This window comes from Perna viridis, chromosome 8 (assembly GCF_037379345.1).
Source record: "Perna viridis isolate PV_CMFRI_1.1 ecotype Kerala chromosome 8, ASM3737934v1, whole genome shotgun sequence".
Taxonomy (NCBI): Eukaryota; Metazoa; Mollusca; class Bivalvia; order Mytilida; family Mytilidae; genus Perna; species Perna viridis.
Window position 1 is genome coordinate 41,586,165 of NC_142452.1, and position 20,011 is coordinate 41,606,175.

The following is a 20,011-nucleotide window of genomic DNA, read 5'->3' on the forward strand; positions in this document are numbered from 1 at the left end:
CATGGTAAAACAATGATAACATGGAGTAGCTGCCATTTATTTCGATTCTGAAATGACTATTTTTTTACATATTTTTGAACAGACACAGCCTATGAGTTGTACGAAATGTTAGTCATGTGTTAATCACATTTTTACCATGGCTGTGGTCTAAAGAGCTTTCGAAGCATGTCATATTAGAATATGATTTTTACTCCATGTAGTGATTTCAAGATGACTATGAAACTAAACAAAAAATTAACAAACTGACAGAACTGGTATTACACAACTGCTAAAAACTTAATAAATTTAGTCATGAATGATGCATAAAACTTCAGTCTTATTACCATAGAATATTATGTGAACCATAAACCCAGAAATTTTCACATCAGTTTTATTTTCACTGCTGTGAAAATAAACATCGAAGAACACTTTAAAAAAAAAAAAATGAGTATTATGAATTTATAACTGTGCAAAAAAAAAGACTCATCACAGAAAACAGGAAAAAAAATCAGCATGAAAACTTCCAAATTGGCAGTAAAACATGGATTGAGATTGTTGAAACAAAGGATAATTAAAATGCCTGTTTCATCATATTGGAAAGAAATACTGTCATTTTTAAAAGTTAGTTGTATGTCATGTGCCACATAACTTTAATATAACCTATATCTGAAAATCTGATGCCATCATAAACATAGTTTAATGCCTTGAGACATTTACAGTGTATCAAAATAACTTGGAAGCCTGTAGTCTTCATTACAAAACAATGTTCACTTCATTAAATGAAATATCCTATATTTTTTAATATAAACAAACAGTATACATTTGAATATATATTTATTCCAAACCTGATTAATCTGAAGAGCTTCTTTGAACCAATCAGAAGCTTCATAGATCTGACCTCTGTCTCTGGCCATACACCCGAGACGCAAGTAACCTGGAAAACAACAATTATCATGTTTTCAGTGTAAATATAGTTGACATGGCCAATTAGTATGATCTTCAAGATAAAAGCCTGAACAGATGTAATCAGGATTAAAATATTAATCAGAGTTATGAATAAGGTTATCCATATCAAGGATCCATATTATTTCTCCTCTCACTATAGACCTTAGCCAATGCCTGGGTCTCTACTTCGTCTTAATATGAGAACGTTATTGGACCTAAATTTAAAATTTCAAATACTGCATGAAAATCTGCATGTATAAAAATAATGTAATGTGTTTAAAAAAAATTCATTTCATTAAACCTTTCCTAAATTTTTAATGTAGAATTTCAGTTATCATTGCATGAATTCTTTGTTAAACATTTTTTCAGAGAAAGTGAAAAATACAAACTATTCAATTCTTAATTATTTCTATTCATTAATTTATTAGTATGTAAACTTTCAAGTCTTTATGTACTGATAGTGTTTGTATCTTTTCATTGAAGTTTTGTTTTTTGGTAAAATTTTACAAAACACAATTCTTTCAATGTACTATTTCAATGCAACTTTTTCTGATACAGTACTTCCATGAAAAAAAAATCACAATTAATTTTCTCTTTAAAACTTACAATCCACATAATTAGGATGTTCTCTGAGAATGTTTTTGTATAATCTCTCAGCATCATCATACTCATGGGTAGCCTCATACAGAACAGCAAGGTTATAGGTCGTTGTCACGGAGATGGCACTGTAGTAGGTTTCATCGTGTTGAGCCTCACCCCTGGACCTCTCTAAAGAGGACTCATAGAATTTCTGTAAAATAAGATTAAGTATGTACCAATCTCTGTAAGAATTGGTTAATCCTACTAAACACTGGAACGTTTGTATTCACCTTTTTACATTAATCTCATGTAAGCATCAAAGTAACATGGACTGACTTCATGCTGATTCAAAGAAAGCTTGAAAGGCTTAGGTGAAATTGAATATGATACAAACATATCACTGATTTCAAAAGTGATGTCCCTTACTCTAAATCTACCTCCTTAAAGAAGAAAGTGGAAACAGAAAAAAGGTCAACAAACAACCCAACCATAACAATGAAAAGGCAGCTAAAGGCAAATCTCACTACTTGCAACGTCACATTCATACCAACCAATTGATTTGCCATGTACATGTTTCTTTGGTAAGGCCAAGAAAAAAATATGTTTGTTTAAAGTAACATTGGATTAAAAAGTAGTAAGTACATTTGTAGATAGGCAAAATTAGTATTTTTTTTAAAAGTTTTAATTACTTTGCAAACTGGTTGGGTACAAATGATGGTATGATCATTATAAGTGTAGATGGATCAGTGCAGATTTACCATGCGTTGTTCTGAATTTCCAGATTGATCAACTGACCATGCTCCATCGGCTGACAGATTAAGAATATCTGATCATCATTTGTTTACATCTGACCATTATTTACATCTAATTTGACAAATTTAAACAAATTTTGACCACCACTCAGAGGAGTTGCATCCATAAAGTACCTTTGACAGAATGATACTGATGCACAGAAAGATGCAGACAAGTACTATGATTGATTGATTGTTGGGGTTTAATGCCCGAGCAGCAGTATTTCAGCTATATTCAGGCGATGAATATGAAAGGGGTGATAAAATGAACATGAAATGATGATGATGATGAAATAAAAAAGGGATGGAACACAAGGATAATAGGGTCTACAAATTTGATTGCCACAAGATAAAGGGGAGGGATGGGCAGGGCCGGGCAATTTAGCCTCCAGTGGCGGAGCACCAGGTTCCTACTTCTATCGAATACCACAGCAGGGCTCTTTAATGTGCGAGGAATGTGGCATCTTTCCCAACATGGGGCAACACTATGGTTTGCAGTCAGCTTTTTTGTATTATAGACTGACAACCCCAGCATGTAACATGCCAGGGGTATCCCATTCCACCACCTGGGGCACACATACCAGTTGCTCTGTAGGTAGAGCGCCTAGCCCCTGGCTAGGTTTCTGAACACTATTTAATCACCTTCTACGGCAAGCTTAGTGCTGCTGCAGGCCTATTCTTTTGACACCCGCACCTGCATGGGACGACAAGTACTAAGTCCTTCCCTCTCACTGAGATGGGGGACAAAAAAAAATACTCAAAAGGGCCCAATCAAACTTCATTTGCCAGGTAGGAATGCAATAAATCAGCTGTATTGGTATACCTTTGCCTCCTGAAGATTGCCCAATCTGAAATGTAGAGCAGCCACATTGTTGAGGATCTCAGGGGGAACGTCAGCCTCTATTTTCTCCTTCAATATGGTGGTGGCTTTACCATAGGCTGACAAAGCTCCCTGTAATATGAATAGAGGTCATGATAAGTTTTACTGTAAACTAAAAATGCATACAGCTGCATATTGGTATGAATAATACACATCTAGTTTTCATTAACTTATGGGTCATCATTATCTTATGACAGATACAGCCTCAATTTTACCTGTAATTTCCCTCTGACTACAGACAAACCTTTGTATCTCAAAGAATTTTAAGGCGTAACATCCCCTAAATATGATAAATTTCAATACATTTTATGTAAAACTATATAAAAAAACTGGCCAGTTTTTACTGTTTAAATTTTATCAATTCTGCAGAGATGGCGAAAATGAACTAAGTCTTGATAAAGTTTTGAGATGTTCCCTATTTATTAAAGGTAAACTCTATTCAGATTGACATGCTGGTCAATAGAAGGACTATAGCCATCTATACACAATAGGTGATTTGATTTAAACTGTGTAAACATGTTGACCATTTCAACTGAATCTCAGGTGTGTGTTTTATTTTTGCACTCTCTGCAGAATTGAAAAAAAATTAACCCTGCAAAAATCAGGTCAGTTTTTGATTTAATTTTACATAAACTTGATATAATTTTTCCATATCTAGGGGATGCTATGCCTTACATATTTTCTAGATACACGTTTGTCTGTAGTCAGAGGGAAATTGGGGCCATATTTGTCAAAAGGTAATGAAGAACCTCAAACAATATTATGAAAAAAAACAAAATATTGTATGTGTATAAAAAAGAAAATTGAAAATGCTAACCTGTGATAAACACACTTCTACAGTAGAATCTTAATGTCATTTTAATGTATTTCAAACCTGTTTAAACTAAATACCTGCCTAAACCAAACAAAGCCATCAGTCCAATGACAGGTTTTACTGACAGTGAAAATACCTGCCTAAACCAAACAAAACCATCAGTCCAATGACAGGTTCTACTGACAGTAAAAACACTTGCCTAAACCAAACAAAACCATCAATCCAATGACAGGTTCTACTGACAGTGAAAATACCTGCCTAAACCAAACAAAACCATCAGTCCAATAACAGGTTTTACTGACAGTGAAAACAACTGCCTAAACCAAACAAAACTATCAGTCCAATGACAGGTTCTACTGACAATAAAAACACCTGCCTAAACCAAACAAAACCGTCAGTCCAATGACAGGTTCTACTGACAGTAAAAACAATCATATTATTTTCCTGAAACCAATTTACCTGAACATCATTCTGTTCCAGAATCTGAGCCAATTCTATCCAGGCCTCTACATCATCTGGGAACTGCTCTGATACTTTCTTAAGGTGTTGCTGTAACATATATATATATAAAAAGATAACTATACTGAGAGATAAAAAACTTGATATTTAAATGTATATTACCAATGTAGTTTAGTGAAGGCAATATGGAATACCCATGTTATAAGCCTAATCAGTTTTCTTTTAAAATTTAATATTCTAACATAAAAGTTGTAACAGAGGTGCTTAAATATAAAAAAGGAGATAACCAGAGCAGACCAAGAGACCTTAACTTTGTTAGAACTTTAGAAGCTCAGACTGAATACTATAAGCGTGTTTTTCATGGATTCTTTCAAATGAACATATTTTTGCAGTATCAATTTTTGCAGTTTCAAAAAATGGTAAAATTTAAATACTATAGTGTTAAAAATCAATTTTGCAGGTACCTTTCTCAGGGGTTTTGTTTCCACCACAAATATAGCAAAAATAAAAATGTTAACAGTAATTGTTTTCAAATTTAAGGAAGTAGAAATAGGGTAGGGGACACAACTCTTACAAATCGTTGGAACATTTGTATTCAGTATTTTACATCAATCTCATGGAAGGGTCAAAATAACTTGGACGGACTTCATTCTGTTTGATATGAAAGCTGGATAGGCTTCGGTGAAATTGAATATGATACAAACATATCACTGATTTCAAGAGTTATGTCCCTTACCCTAGGTTTACCACCTTAAGGTACTGTCACATGCTTTTCGTCAGTTAGTGGTCCACAATCAGCAATTTGGTAGTGTAAGAATAATTTGATCATTTTTTTTAAATCCTCATAATTTTTAATGTTTTTCTTGTCTGTTCCAAAAATAGGTCTCACTAACCACTTCCGGGTCAAATGGCCACCCCCCTGTATAGTACCAAAAACACACTGAACCTAGACATATGCATTGTAACTGCATTATTTGTGTGTATTATGATTAAAAGTAGTCAAAATGAAGCTGAGAATGTGTACTTTAAAATCATATATGTAATTAACTACAAAAGTGTATGAATATTGTTTACATGTGTGAGTAATTTGCCTCCATGCTGTCAGTTAGCAGAACAGGTACAAATGTGGATTTTCAGTATTATTTATTCAAGTAAATTTTGTGAAGAATTTCTACAATCATCGTACCATTAGCATAATGATTTTGGAAGCCAATTTTCCAAGCTTCGCAACAGTATGCAACTTTAAGATGTCATTTGTCCTGGGAATTCACAGTGAGACTTTGAAAATTACTTTTTTAACATGTAAAGTAATGGAAACTTTAGAAGTGCTTAGTGAGACCAATAGCACCTAAACTGTAACATGATTTAATTTGAGATTATTTGACATATGGACTGCAGACTATTGACCTTCATGACACTGCAGAAACAAGCTTGGCAATTAGTTAGTCTAAAAATAACCAACCAATCAAAATGCTTGTTACAAATTAACAAATTAAATTATCGTTTTTCTACATAATCACCTTGGCTGTGTCTTTCTTTGAAGGATCAAATGAGTTGGCATACAATGATCCTAAAATCTTCATGGTTTCATAGTTACCTGGTTGTGCTTTCAGAACCTTCTCAAAACACTGAGAGGCCTGAAAAAAGATAGAATGAAATTACAAAAAATGTGTCCATAGGATACAGATGTGCCCCATTTGCCAAGCACAAAAATTCAGACAGTTGTCCAGTTAACATAAAGTTGAATATTAACTGAAACAAAAGTTTAGCACATGGTAAAAACCAAATTTTAAATAATTTGTATGACAAATTTCCAAGTTGTTCCTGATGAAATTTTACCAGTTTACTTAAAAAAATACATGCATACTTAACACCCAAAGAAAGGAGCATATTTAATTCCATTTGCCTTTTTAAAAGGAATCTGAGTCTATTAGGATTTGCATTCACAGCACAAATCTCAACCATTACAATATAAAACATCATGATCAATATATACATTTCCATGATAAAAAGGGGGTATAAAAACTGAGAAAGCTAGCGAGAAGTTTCAGCTATTCAGAAAATTACAGATTCCGATTCAGCAGGATGCATTGGTCACTAAAGCCCTAGTAGTAACATACTTCTCCTTAAATGGTCCATTTAAGGAACTAAATTTTTTACAAGTCTTAAGCTATGTGTAGTTCTCCTACTCACATTTTCATTGTCCCCTCTGTTGATATACATCTGTCCAAGTCCAAAGAATGGCAGTACAAAGTTAGGTGGAGCAAACTGTGTTGACTGGTAGTAGTATTGAAAAGCTTGGTCAAAATCATTCTGTAATACGAAAAAACAAATTAGCTAAGTCCACTCCCAAAACAAAAAAGTAACCCCCTTGACTGATTCTTGCAAAAGAAGTCAATCCTGTCCAAGAGTTTGTTGCTATTAACCATTCACAAATGTTTGAAGGAAATGAAAATGCTATCCAGGTCATGTTATTGAAAGAAGCGGTATAAAATCATATACTCCTGCAACTCACTCCATAGTGAATAGTTGACAATATTATTAATTTCATTTTAGCTTGTACATACACTGTAATTTGTGGAACTAAGTTGTGCATAAAAGTACCATATTATAATCACTTTCAATATTTTTTTAATTGTTATGACTTAAGTGCAAGTGTTTGTAAGAATCAGTCAAAATAGGAAAAATCAGCAACATGCATGTCAAAACCCAACCAATCTGACAATGTAATATCACTCAAGGATACTTTCTCTATTCGAAAAGACCATTATTTAATTTCTGCATCTCTGGCTTTGCTCAGAATTTTTTCAATAGAATCTTAGAAAAATGAGGTTTTTGAAAGATTTATCTGCCCTTAGAATGTTCAATTTCAGTGCATTTCAATGAAATTGTAACTCAATGGTGCAGTGTGATAGGGAAAATCTTGTCTGTTTTCCTTGATTCTGATGGTAAAAATAGCCAAATTACACTATTAAAATGATGGGTTTTTTATACCATGTTTCACCTACTGCCTGATTCTTACAGGGACTGACACTAAACGAGGGATTTGCATCTTTAATCTTCACACTTAAATTGGGTATGCTCCTACTTAACATCTGAATGGTTACATTGTCTATTCTGCAGAACTTCATCAAAGAAATATATATTATTCTTTAGTAATGAGAGGTGTAAACGATTTCTCTATTTTTAACATGCAAGCCTTAGCAAGCATGTTCACATATTAATTTTATCATAGAAAGTGCAGAAATAGTTTAAACCTATGCTTACATAATAAATCTAATTCTTAAGATTACACATAATTATTTTCCATTTTTATTTACCTGAACATGAAATGACCGTGCCAACTGGTAGCAGCTCTCTGCTCTCATTCCTTCATTTTCTGTGTTGTGGAAGGCATGTAGGGCAAGATGCTGCACTTTTTGATAGTCCTGGCAAATATAATAGAATATACATTCTGATGTGACATCAGCAGTTATGAAGGGATATTTTATACTTTTAACACAAACAAATGATATTAAGCCAGTGATCTCAATTTGTCACCATTAAAACATTGACTGAAGCTGTCAAATCAACTGATAGCAGCTCTCTGCTCTCATTCCTTCATTTTCTGTGTTATGAAAGGCATGTAGGGAAAGATGTACTTTTTGATACTCCTGGCAAATTAACAAATTACACAAAATCAATAATATTCTGGGCAAAACCCAGCAACTGAGTAAAAAAGCATATTTAATTTCAAATTCTAATGCAATAATCAAGGTAATGTTAAATTTCATAGGACAATCAGTGTTGCAAACTCATAAATTCATGTGTATTACTGCCAGTTTTTGACTACATGAATTTGTTATGTAGGGATAAAAATTAGCAGTCACCCAGTAGCCCATGGCTACTAGATTTTGAGGTAAAATTTAGTTGAACATATAGAAATTATTAAACAAAAATATGGTCTGGGCTACTAGCTTGTGTTTCTTAATTTTTATCTGTTATGCATATGCAGAATTTATTTTTTAAAATAATCATTATCATTTTTACTGATTTATTGTACATTAATCCATATTCTTGGTTTTTAGTTCAATTAAGGAGGTAGACCTAGGGTAAGGGACATAACTCATGAAGTCAGTGATATGTTTGTATCATATTCAATTTCACCATAGCCTGTCAAGCTTTCATTTGAAACCGAATGAAATCAGTCCAGGTTACTTCGATGCTTACATGATATTGATGTAAAATGCTGAATACAAATGTTCCATTAATTTTTATGAGTTGTGTCCCATACCCTAGGTCTAACTCCTTAATATATTATTTTTGGATTTAGTTCTTCCAATGTGTTTAATTCTAATGCTGCTGATGAAACATGTGTACAGCATACAAAAATTTGCAAAATTATTAGGATAAGTAATTTTGTATTTTACATCCATGGAGAATACTAAATTGTTTTTGAAGACTTGCTTTTGTCAATCTTGATTTGAAGGGCACATATTTTAAAAGAAAAGAACCAGAAAAACATTGCATTTTTTGTATTTTTAACAAAAATTTATATAATAATTTTTAAAATCATATCAACTTATTACACCATATACAATAAACTTCCCTTTTCTCCAAAGATAAGAATTAAGCACTAGCCTCTTTTGTTTTTCTACAATTTTTTTTCTAAAAATGTAATTTTAACTAGTTAGGTTTTTTAATTCACTTCACTGCAAATTGATAAGGACCAGACTTATTAGGACAAAACTTTCGAGGACTAAACTTCTTGAAAGGAACAAACCTGTGATATAAGCAGTATTTCATACATAAGGACAAAATATTACAGCAAGTAAAATAGTTAACTTCAGGGAATAGAGTTGGTGTGCAGCTGCAGATCCAGAGTTTTAGGTAAGAGAGCCCCCTAAAAAAACACTGGTGAGGATCACAAAGTGATCCAAATTTGTTAGAAGGGTAAGGAGGCATGCTCCCCCAAGAAAATTTTAAAATATTAAACCTCAAATCCTGCATTCCGAGGGTATCTTGAAAAATTTTTCAACAATTTTTAAAAATTGCAAATTTCTAAGAGGAGGCGGCCTGTCCCCCTTTGGATTTGCCACTGGTGTGTCCTTGAATAAATGACCATTATCTGATAAACTTTCCTCCATAATTAACTAGACAGTTGAAAAGAAGATCTATCATGCCAGAGGTCAATGGTCCATTTTACAATGTAAAAGAGTAAGATAATGGAAAATCAAGGGAAGACCAAATCCATTACATGGAGTTCACTATGTTACTTGCTGTAATATCATTTTGAAGAGCTTATACCATACCTTCTTATAAAAGAAATGATTAGCAAGATGATTTAGAACCATAGGATTGGCAGAGTCTATTGTATAAGCTTTGGATAACAACTGTACACCATTTTTAATAGAGTCCTGTGTTTTGGTATTAAGTTCTAAGATGGCAAGTCCTACTAATGCTCCAACACACTGAGGATCTAACTGAAGGGCTCTTTCAAATGCCAATCTACAATGCAATAACAATCATCTAGTATGCATTTTAGTAAAACAAGCTGCCATTTAAAAAAAAACACCAAATCTTCTGAATATTATCAATTGGAATAAAACTGATTCAACATTTTAATATTAATTTATCTGCAAAGTAAAACTTTTTGACAATTTTCCTATCTTAAAATGCATAGTCACCATTTTTCTTGGATTGTACCAGCTACCGGTGAACTACAAAGTCAAAGGCAACCAGTGGACAACAAAGTCACAGGCAACCAGTGAACAACAAAGTCACAGGCAACCAATAAACAACAAAGTCTCAGGCAACCAGTGAACTACAAAGTCACAGGCAACCAGTGAACAACAAAGTCACAGGCTACCAGTGAACAACAAAGTCACAGGCAACCAGTGAACAACAAAGTCACAGGCTACCAGTGAACAACAAAGTCACAGGCAACCAGTGAACAACAAACCTTGCTCTTTCTATCTTCTGCAATTTGACAAAACAGTGGCCCATTCCAAGTCTGACTGATGCGGGACAGCTAGGATTGGTCCTCAGGGCCTTCTTGTAATAGGCCAGAGCTCCACGGTAGTCCTTTTTGTTAAAAGCAATGCATGCTTTTCCAAGCAGAGATGGTATGTTATTGTTAGCCTACAAAATAAGTATTTGTTCAAATTGTATAGACTAATTTCTTAGCACTTAAGGTAAGTCCTCATGTGAGGAACAGTTGGCAATCTAACCCCACAAAAAAATTTTGTTAAACACAGCTAGAAATGTTATGGGACTTTCCAGCGTATTTACTATACAGAAATGCTGCCGAAGATGGCATGTAGATTTCAACAAAATGACCAATTAAATCCTAGTGAAAAGGAGGTTTAATAAATAAAATTTCCCATGAGACACATATATGTATGAAAAAGGCTTGATAGATTTTTAAAAAAAAAAAGTGTTAATGCAAATACATTTGTAAAATGCTCTAAAGGGCATAGCTTGATACGCTGACAGAGGTCCAACACAACAATATTATGGTTTTAAATGGAAATTCTTCATTTCGTTTTTGAAATTCAATTTCAGTTCAGACAGAACCAAAAAAAGTTTTGATTCATATAACAACGAACCCTTTAAACTATATATCTTCATTGATTTGTAATGCATTTATTGATTGATTAATTGACTGATTGTGGTTTAAAATTATATGGCAGATAATTCAGGACAAAGACTTTTGACCAATTGAACAGACCCTGCTATGTTTAAGTCTGACATGCTGAGTTGGATTTTTATTGTGCTGGTTCATAGAAATGAAAGCCCACAGGTAGGTATATCACGCAGAGCCAACCAGACTTGAGTCTATTCCCTTAAACATCTCATGCAGGTAGGCATGCTACTCTGAACCAACCAGTTTTAGTCTATTCCCTTAAATACCTAGTGCAGGTAGATATTTATAACCTTAACAATAACCAACAGGCTTTAACCTGCAATGCTTAAGTTTTATCTATTTTGTTAACAGAAGTCAATAAACAGTGAGATTTATATTTCAATGATTATCAGTGTTCTAGGATTTTCAGAAATTGAGGTTTCCTCGGAAAAAATTCGTATAAAATCAACTTTCCGACAGTCAAGGACTGCTTTCATAACAAAACAAATCCTCACAGCATAAGAAATTTTCAATTTGCCACGGGAAAGTGTAACTAAGTACCTAACTTTCCCTGACCCAAATTTCACTTGCCCCGGGTAACGGGAAATAGGAATCCTAGAACACTGATAATCTATGTTTAATTTACCTGTCCCAATACAAAGTTGAACTGGGCATCAGCCTGGTCCATCTTATCACCCTCCAACAAACAGAAGTAGGCTCTTCCAAGCAAATGGTTCTACAAAATATAAACACATTTTTAAAATTGTGTGCACAATAAAAAAAAAACTGAAAGATTTAATGTAACTGAAAAGGACAATACTTGTCAGCTCCAAAATATTCACTAATTCCCCAATATCAATATTTTTTAGGGAAAATATAGATAGCATATTTCATTTGTTGAATATTTCTTTTACTACATCAATTTATATTAATAAAATAAACTAACGAGTTGACATGTTAAATGTAAATATTATCAGAGTCAAAGTTGAAACCTTTAATAAAACCATTATATGTCGTTTCCATGGAAAAAAACATCAAATGTCACATGCACATTTGCAGACTACTCATAATAAGACTATATTTCTCAATTTTCTAATAAAACCAAACAATGGTCACACTCATTAAATTTATAAGATATACAAAGAGGGATAACTCATACTCACCTGATTTTATCAGCTGTTGTAAAAGTATACAAAGAGGGATAACTCTTACTCACCTGATCGTACATGATGATTTTATCAGCTGTTGTATACAATAATGTGGCCTGGGTAAACAGATCCCTCTTTTTATCTTTGTTCTTTTCTCTGTGGGCCTTTTGCACATAGTAAGCAGCGAGGGTATCCAGAGCTCGCATCTGGTCCCTTTCAAAATTTGGATAGTCCAGACCAGCATCAGTTCGAGAGGCATCAAGAATTTTGACAAAGTCATCTACAAAGCTCTGCTTGTAATATTCTAACTAAAAAGAAATTCAGAAACTAATTAACTAGATAAGTCAAGAGCATATTTGCACTTAAGAATTGAATTTTTTATCAGCATGTAAAAGCACTGACTGAAGCACATTTTCAATGAAATGCACTAGTGCTTCATGTCCAAAATGTGCAACTGGTCAATGTTTTTGCATGCCAATGAAAAATCAAAAATGAAACATTCAGTTCTTATAACTACATTTCATATGATTCTATCATATTGCTATTATATTTTAGAAAACAGACAATACATGTATACAGTGAACAACAAAAGTACAAATGTAATCCACTCTAATTGTAGGCATGACCTATATAAATAGCTCGAAAATGTGTTTCATTGACTCATGAAACATTCTATAAATATCACATGTAAAGCCAATGAGATTAGCATATTTTAATACTATCCACCGTAAATGTAAACAGATTCTTCGCAATAAATGTAACTTTTTCACTTTTCAACAATGTTCTTCAAATACTGCGTTTGTATCACTGGCTTCTGAGGCCATGATCTGAACACACATGTACCATATTTTAGTGACAAAGAATAAGTTTGGAATGGGTCCAGTAGTCATTACTGCTTAAAATTTGTTGGGCCATCAAATTGTTTGAGAAAAGTACTCCATTGTCAATACAATAAAATAAAAATATACATTCGAAGATTTGATCCTAGACCAAAAAAGATGCTTATTTCCTGAATGGTTTCAGCTGTTTGGTTGGTGCTTAATTAGAAAGTTCAAACAAATTTTTATAGTGAAGTATGAACATAAGTCATAAGAAAATCCTGATATAAATACACATCATATTTCATGTAAAATGTCATGTCATTGTTTATACATGTATGCTTATATTTAATGACTATTAAAAACAAGTTTAGTAATAATTAGGTTAGTTTTCTTCAAAGCAATTGCTTTTCTTGACTTTAAAATCTTTTACCTGTAAATTGTACGTTAGAGTTACATATAGTTAACTAAAGTCCTCAGAGCACAAAAAAAGATAATAGTATTAACCATGTGACCAGAGTTACAATGTAATCTACAATGTGTAATAATATGTCACAGGAAAAAATAAAATATACAAAATGTAAAATGTACTTACAAGTACATTTTTACATAAACATACTTGGCAATAAAGGGCATTTTTATTTTGTTTTAATTATACTTACAGCCAGAGTGACCCATAAATGAAGTGGTGCTACTTCTTGTCTAAGAATACTCAGAACTTCTTCTCCCTCAGGCAGCTGGTCTAAATCCAACTCTATCACCTTGAATGAAGCAAAAAAGATAAATGTATTAATCTGAAGGAGGTCACTTTTAATTATGACTAAAGAGTAAAAATTAAATAAAGCCTAATCTTGATCAGTAAATCATATTATGTAAATGTTTATGCATTTGTAGATAAATTTAAAACAACACTATGATGAACAGGAACTTGTCACAAATTTTGGGTGTAAGGGTATAGGTCAATAACACATCTGACATTACTAACCTTACAAGAGGGGGGACGGGTTGTTTAATGTAAATGAATACAGTACACAATACATACTTATGTACATGTACAAATGCAAACACAACTTACATTGTGGGCAAGAAAATAATATGCCCTCAAAGGGAGCTGAATGGATGAATTCACATAGAATCTGGTGGAAAATCGGTAACAGTTTAATACTAGACAAGATATTGATTTTTCAATTGAAGAAAACAAGACCAGTTATCAGATATGTGGAAATTCATGTCTTAGCATAAAATAAAACAGGACAATGAGCTCCATCCATCATAGACATAGCCTAAAATCATGTTTCTGTTCAAATTGCAGTGTCTCTGATCTGTTGACGCCTGTTGACTTATATACAAAATGTATAAATGAAGAACCTTTCCTGAACTAGAGTAAACATGAAACTATATGAACATGGTCTATATTGGCCAAGGAGTAGTTCTCGCCAACTGACATTTCATGCTCTCATGTTAAACAAGTTCATGCCCAAAATTTATGAATAACAATGTCTCAACAGATTGATGAAATTTCGCCCTTTAAATGAGCAATCATCCAAAAATTTTCAATGAGGAATAATATTTTGCTGTGCAGATAGGCAAAAATTGTTACTGTCTAAATGTCTTAAAATTAGGGAGATCTACTCTCTGACCAGTATAAGAGAAGTCTAGAAGTTTAAACCTGATATTCTATTGGGAAACAAAATTTCTGCAAGATCATGGAAAAGGTGTGTTTGGAACAGGGGTTCACTCCAAGTCCCATGATTTCATGATGTTATTACCAAACATGTGAAACATTGCCGTCATTGGACTACTTAAGTATCTTAGTAAAATATGATCTGGCAAAGCAACTCCAAGGCTATCAGACTGAATGGGGTATGAACTTATTTTTCTTCATGAGAGTTCCTCGTTCCAATATCCCACATTACTTCATTCATCACTCAAAGTTACTATAAAAAATATTTGTTTCATTATGATTTATTATTTTGTTTTCGCATGCATGCTTGCAATAACAACATCTTAAAAACTAAAGTGCACGCAATCTGTCTTTCTACGACAAGAAAAATACGAAGAACTAGATACCTCATCTGTGTCCCTCAAGGGGATTTCTATAGATCCTGACATCTTGCAGCTACTTCTTTATCAAATGCCTAATACTGTTAAAAATTTCTAACTTGAAGCATTTTCGTCCCAATTTATTCTTCAAAACTTCCGGTTCCGGTACCGGTAGAGTGGTACACCAAAAAAAATCTTTCAAAAGCAATAGACAAAAACGTTATTTTATTTTTCGCCAGTGCACCAAGACACTGAAAATGTTGAAAATGTTTAAACGTAAACTATTCAGATTTTAAAAATAAAGAATTGAAATCAAAGCTTTCCGAATGTACATAGGGCACAGGGTCTTGCAGTGCTAAGCCATCACTGAATGATGTCTTCTGGGTTGGTTATGTACTTAACATCATAGATATGTATATGAAATTCAACATTCCATCTTTAAACGACCTTATGTAGATCATACAAAAAACAGGGCCGGACCCAGGCATTTTGAAAAGGGGGTGCTAGGACATTATGTTAGTTTTTGTCAAATTTTCCAATAAAAGGGGGTGCCAATCCCTAGCAACACTCTGGATCCGACACTGACACTGACACTGGAGAATGTGAATGATATCAAAGAGGCATACAACCAATTTCAATAAAAAAAAAAACACCATGTGTTATTAACGAGCACTTGTCACTTAAAAATCCGGAACATTAAAATAAACCAGCACCATTCATGAACCAATAATTTCGACAAGGAATTTAAAGAGAAATGCTACACAATAAATCTCTAAATGATAGACCAAACGACAAAAAATGGGATGAATATTGTGCATAAAGAAACCTGGTCACAATAAAGAAACGACATTCAATTAGAAAATATTTTAAAGAGAGATTCACCGGAGAACCCAAACCGAAAGATTTTTGGCCAACAATTAAACTCTTTTTAAGTAATAAAGGGAACCATTTTAATAATGATATTCTTTTATATAATAACAATGAGTTCGTGAATGATCAGAAAAAAAGTAGCAGAATTATTAACAACTTTGCATGTTGTAGACCAATATATTGCAAATCAGGTATAGTTCTGAATTAGATGAAGAAATACTTGTATTCGAGAGAAGTTTAAAATTCTCGGCTAGCCATAGCTATACGTCCAATATTGCTTGCCTTGAACCAATAACTAAGCCAATATGGAAAACCTTACGCAATAATACTATATTATTGAAATTAAAGGCCTATGGCCTATCAGAAGAAAACGAACAGTGGGAATTTAAAATATAATTTAGATGGGAATGAAATTCATTCTGAAAAAGAGGTCAAACTACTGGGCGAGACAAGAGATTGCCAACTTAATTAAATGTGAAAGCCATATATCAACTAGTTATAAAAATGCGACAAGGCAGCTACATGTACTGAAACGTAGAGGTAAACATTTATCAATTTTAATTATTGTCCTGTTATTTAGCATTTTTGCGGGGAAAAGAACACAGAAAGAGGACAAAATACAAGTGCGAGCGTTGCGTTTCATTTATGCATCATGTGAAAATTTGCTATATCTAAATCTTCATTGTTTCGCAATTCTTAAAATTCAAAGACAACAGACAATAGTAATTGAAGTTTTCATAATTCTACACAGTCTCCAGCATATTTAAATGACTTAATTAAATATAAACAATTTAACTATCGAAAAGCACAGCAGGGTTCTTTAACGTGAAGGAACGTGGCATTTTTCTCAACACGGAGCACCACTGTCGTTTGCGATCAGGTTTTCGAACCGTATCATGGCCTGACGATCCCAACACACAGCATACAATGAGTACCCCATTCAAAAGCTTTGGTACACAACCCGGTTGCTCTGTGAACAAAGCGCCTTAGTTCCTTGCCGGTGTTTTGGGCGCTATTAAGTCGCCTGTGACAACAAGTTTTTTCGGACCCGAACGAACTTCTTTTGTCTACAATTTCCCTAATGTACTCAATACTGCTTCAGCCCCATTCTCTCCCTTTTGTAACATTTGCTTTCGCCCCTTTTTGTTACTTAGAAGACATTGTATACACTATTATGTAGTAATGAAACTATGTGCGTTTTGCTCTTGTTAATATATGTGTAACTTTTGTACCGTAACGGATAATTAAGTCTAATACCAATAAATATGTTCTTTGTTTCCTCGTAATTCATTGAAGACCCATTAGTGGCCTTCAGGAGGTAGACATAGGGTAAGGGACACAACTCTTAAAATCGTTGGAACGTTTGTATTCAGCATTTTACATCAATCTTATGTAAGCATCTAATTAACTTGGATTCATTTTATTCTGCTTCAAGCGAAAGCTTTAGGGGCTTTGATGAAATTGAATATAATATAAACATATCACTGATTTCATGAGTTATGTCCCTTACCCAGGTCTACCTACTTAAACTGATATTTTTCATCCCGTTGAAGTTGTTGTATCTTTAATATATTCGTCGTATCCATTTAGCATAAAATCTCTCAAAAATTATACTCCATCAAAAAACAAATATTTTGTTCACGCTCACCAAACAAAAATTCTTTACCCGCACCAATACGCGGATATCTGCATTACACGTAGAGCCAAGACAGTCAAAGATCTGCCTTAGTTACACTCGATCTGCAGTGCATGATCAAAGGACAATGGGTAGATGATGGTCTGGAACATCAGACCCTTTTACAAATGTCTGGATCGATACCCAAATCCTTTTATAAGTGCCTAGAACGGATCGTACTCCATTTTATAGATGTCAGGATCGAAACCCAAACCCTTTTATATTTTTTTGGATCCACCCCTTTGCATTACTACTGAGAAGTCTGAATATTTATAATTGATTTGACGATACATGTACTTGTATTTCTGCATAAGTGCTTAGTGATTGTTCAATGTATATTGCTACAAATATTTTCAATGCTCCCTGGCCTGATAATACCATTTAGTATAACTTCGGATTACTTTTTAATTCAATTTGCCATCGTTTTTGTTTTGTTTGTTTGTTTATTTGTTTGTTTGTTTTGTTTTTTGTTTGTTTGTTTGGTTTTTTTTGCATTTATGTGAAAATAAACATGATTTACACGTGCATTTGTCTGCATGCATGTTTGGTAATCATATTAGGCAGATCCAGGGGGTTGAGGACAACACCTCCCTTCTACAGTGGTGCTGATAAGAAATTTTGATAACGGGGTCCAGCTGGGTTCCAGAAGGAAGGAGGATACCAAGCTATCATTTGCTACTTTTTGTCAAAATTTTACACGAATGTAACAAAAGGGGTTGGTTCCGATTCCCAGACCTGCTTCATAATAAAATAACTAATTTTAGTACCACAGAGAACATCATAAATCAGCTGTTTTATTGTGTACTTATACCGATCATATAACCGTTCCGACCTTATACTGGATACCAAAACTTCATGCATAAAATGCCGCTCAAACCAGTTTTATTTCGTCCTTGAGAAAGTGTTCTACCACTAATATTTCTAAATAGACCCTTTTGTGGTAAGTTGGTGAGCGTGCTCAATATACACTTCCGCCAGGTAGGGCTTGGGTAGAACAAAAGAATTTTCCTCGCGGAAGTGGATATTGAGCATGCTCTACACATGCTCATCGACTACTCTACAGTTAGCGCAAAAGGGTCTTTTATTAACCCCTACTATAACTACTATTAAAACTGTAACTAATTAATGAAATAAATGTTATGAAAATAATGGTGTTAACTACTTTTGGGGTATTAAAAATTCGTTTGAGATATAACATCGGAATTATAGCATGGTTCGTATTATTCTGTAATGCGATAACTTTTCTATACCCTATAAATAATATAGCCGCATAAACTTATTAAGACAGGTTGTTGGTATTCCAGTAAAGAATAATTGTGCTCCTCTCACAGCCGATTTGTTCCCTCTTTTGTTATGAATCATAGTTTATGGCTAAACTCTTTAAAGATCCTTCAAAACATGATCTGTTGTGTGAATTTAATAATACTTTTAGATTTCTTGATGATATATATTTTGGTCGTAAATAATAAACTACGTTCAATATATCTACCCAAAAGAACTTAAGGAGGTAGACCTAGGATAAGGGACATAACTCGTGAAATCAGTGATATGTATGCATCATATTCAATTTCACCAAAACCTCTCAAGCTTTCTTTGAAGCAGAATAAAATGAATCCAAGTTAATTAGATGCTTACATAAGATTGATGTAAAATGCTGAATACAAACGTTCCAATGATTTTTAAGAGTTGTGTCCCTTACCCTAGGTCTACCTCCTTAAGTTGACAAAGTCTACCATAAACAGCACTCTTACATCTTTTCTTGATTTAAATATAACACTAAAAAATGGCAGCCTTCCTGCAAAAAAGTATGATAAAAGAGACCATTTTGAATATCCTATTGTTGATTTTCCATTCCTAGATGGTAATGTTGATAGCATTGTCATTCTTGTTCTGAGCTAGATTCCAGTAACCGCGAGCATTCTTTAATTTCTTAAAAATATATCATTTTGTTAATTTTGTTTGTTGAGGCTTTCAATGAAGGAGAATATGATATATGACTGGGTGAATTTCATAGTGTGTTTTATTTGTTGTTTCAATTCATTTTTTATCTTAAATTAAAAGGGGATGGTAAAGGCCTTATAAAGCTAGTTTAACCCTATCGCAGACATGCGCCTGTCCACAGGCAGGAGATATTGGTCATTAATAGGTTTGACTTTTTAGTTTATTTTGAAATCGTCATCATCGTGTCATCGTTCTGTTACAATGGATTTTTCTACTTTAAAATTTGTTGCCAGGGCTTTTCAGAGCTTACTCAAAGGTGTCTTTACACTTATTGAAGACTTTTTGGTGATCTGTGTATGTATTTACTATTTTTTATAAAAACTATACGATGGTGCATTTGTTGCGTTTTACTATATCTGTGTATATTGGTTCACAACTTTCTTCTGGGAAATATCGGGACCCCCT

At 33.5% G+C, this 20,011-nt stretch overlaps 1 protein-coding gene across 1 annotated transcript in view; it reads right to left on the minus strand.

The window, feature by feature from the left end:
• Nucleotides 1-15,227, minus strand: part of LOC148610544 (RNA polymerase-associated protein CTR9 homolog) — a 53,361-nt gene extending 38,134 nt beyond the window's left edge. Inside the window, exons 1-13 of the mRNA XM_088595675.1 lie at nt 15,088-15,227; nt 13,680-13,778; nt 12,268-12,507; nt 11,698-11,787; nt 10,389-10,567; nt 9,739-9,934; nt 7,768-7,875; nt 6,641-6,760; nt 5,968-6,084; nt 4,448-4,537; nt 3,118-3,246; nt 1,531-1,714; nt 825-913 (exon numbers count right to left, since the gene is read on the minus strand). Coding sequence (XP_088451801.1) covers nt 825-913; nt 1,531-1,714; nt 3,118-3,246; nt 4,448-4,537; nt 5,968-6,084; nt 6,641-6,760; nt 7,768-7,875; nt 9,739-9,934; nt 10,389-10,567; nt 11,698-11,787; nt 12,268-12,507; nt 13,680-13,778; nt 15,088-15,129 — 1,683 coding nt within the window. The 5' untranslated portion in view covers nt 15,130-15,227. The remainder of the gene's footprint in view (nt 1-824; nt 914-1,530; nt 1,715-3,117; nt 3,247-4,447; nt 4,538-5,967; nt 6,085-6,640; nt 6,761-7,767; nt 7,876-9,738; nt 9,935-10,388; nt 10,568-11,697; nt 11,788-12,267; nt 12,508-13,679; nt 13,779-15,087) is intronic.
• Between the last annotated feature and the right edge of the window lie 4,784 nt (nt 15,228-20,011).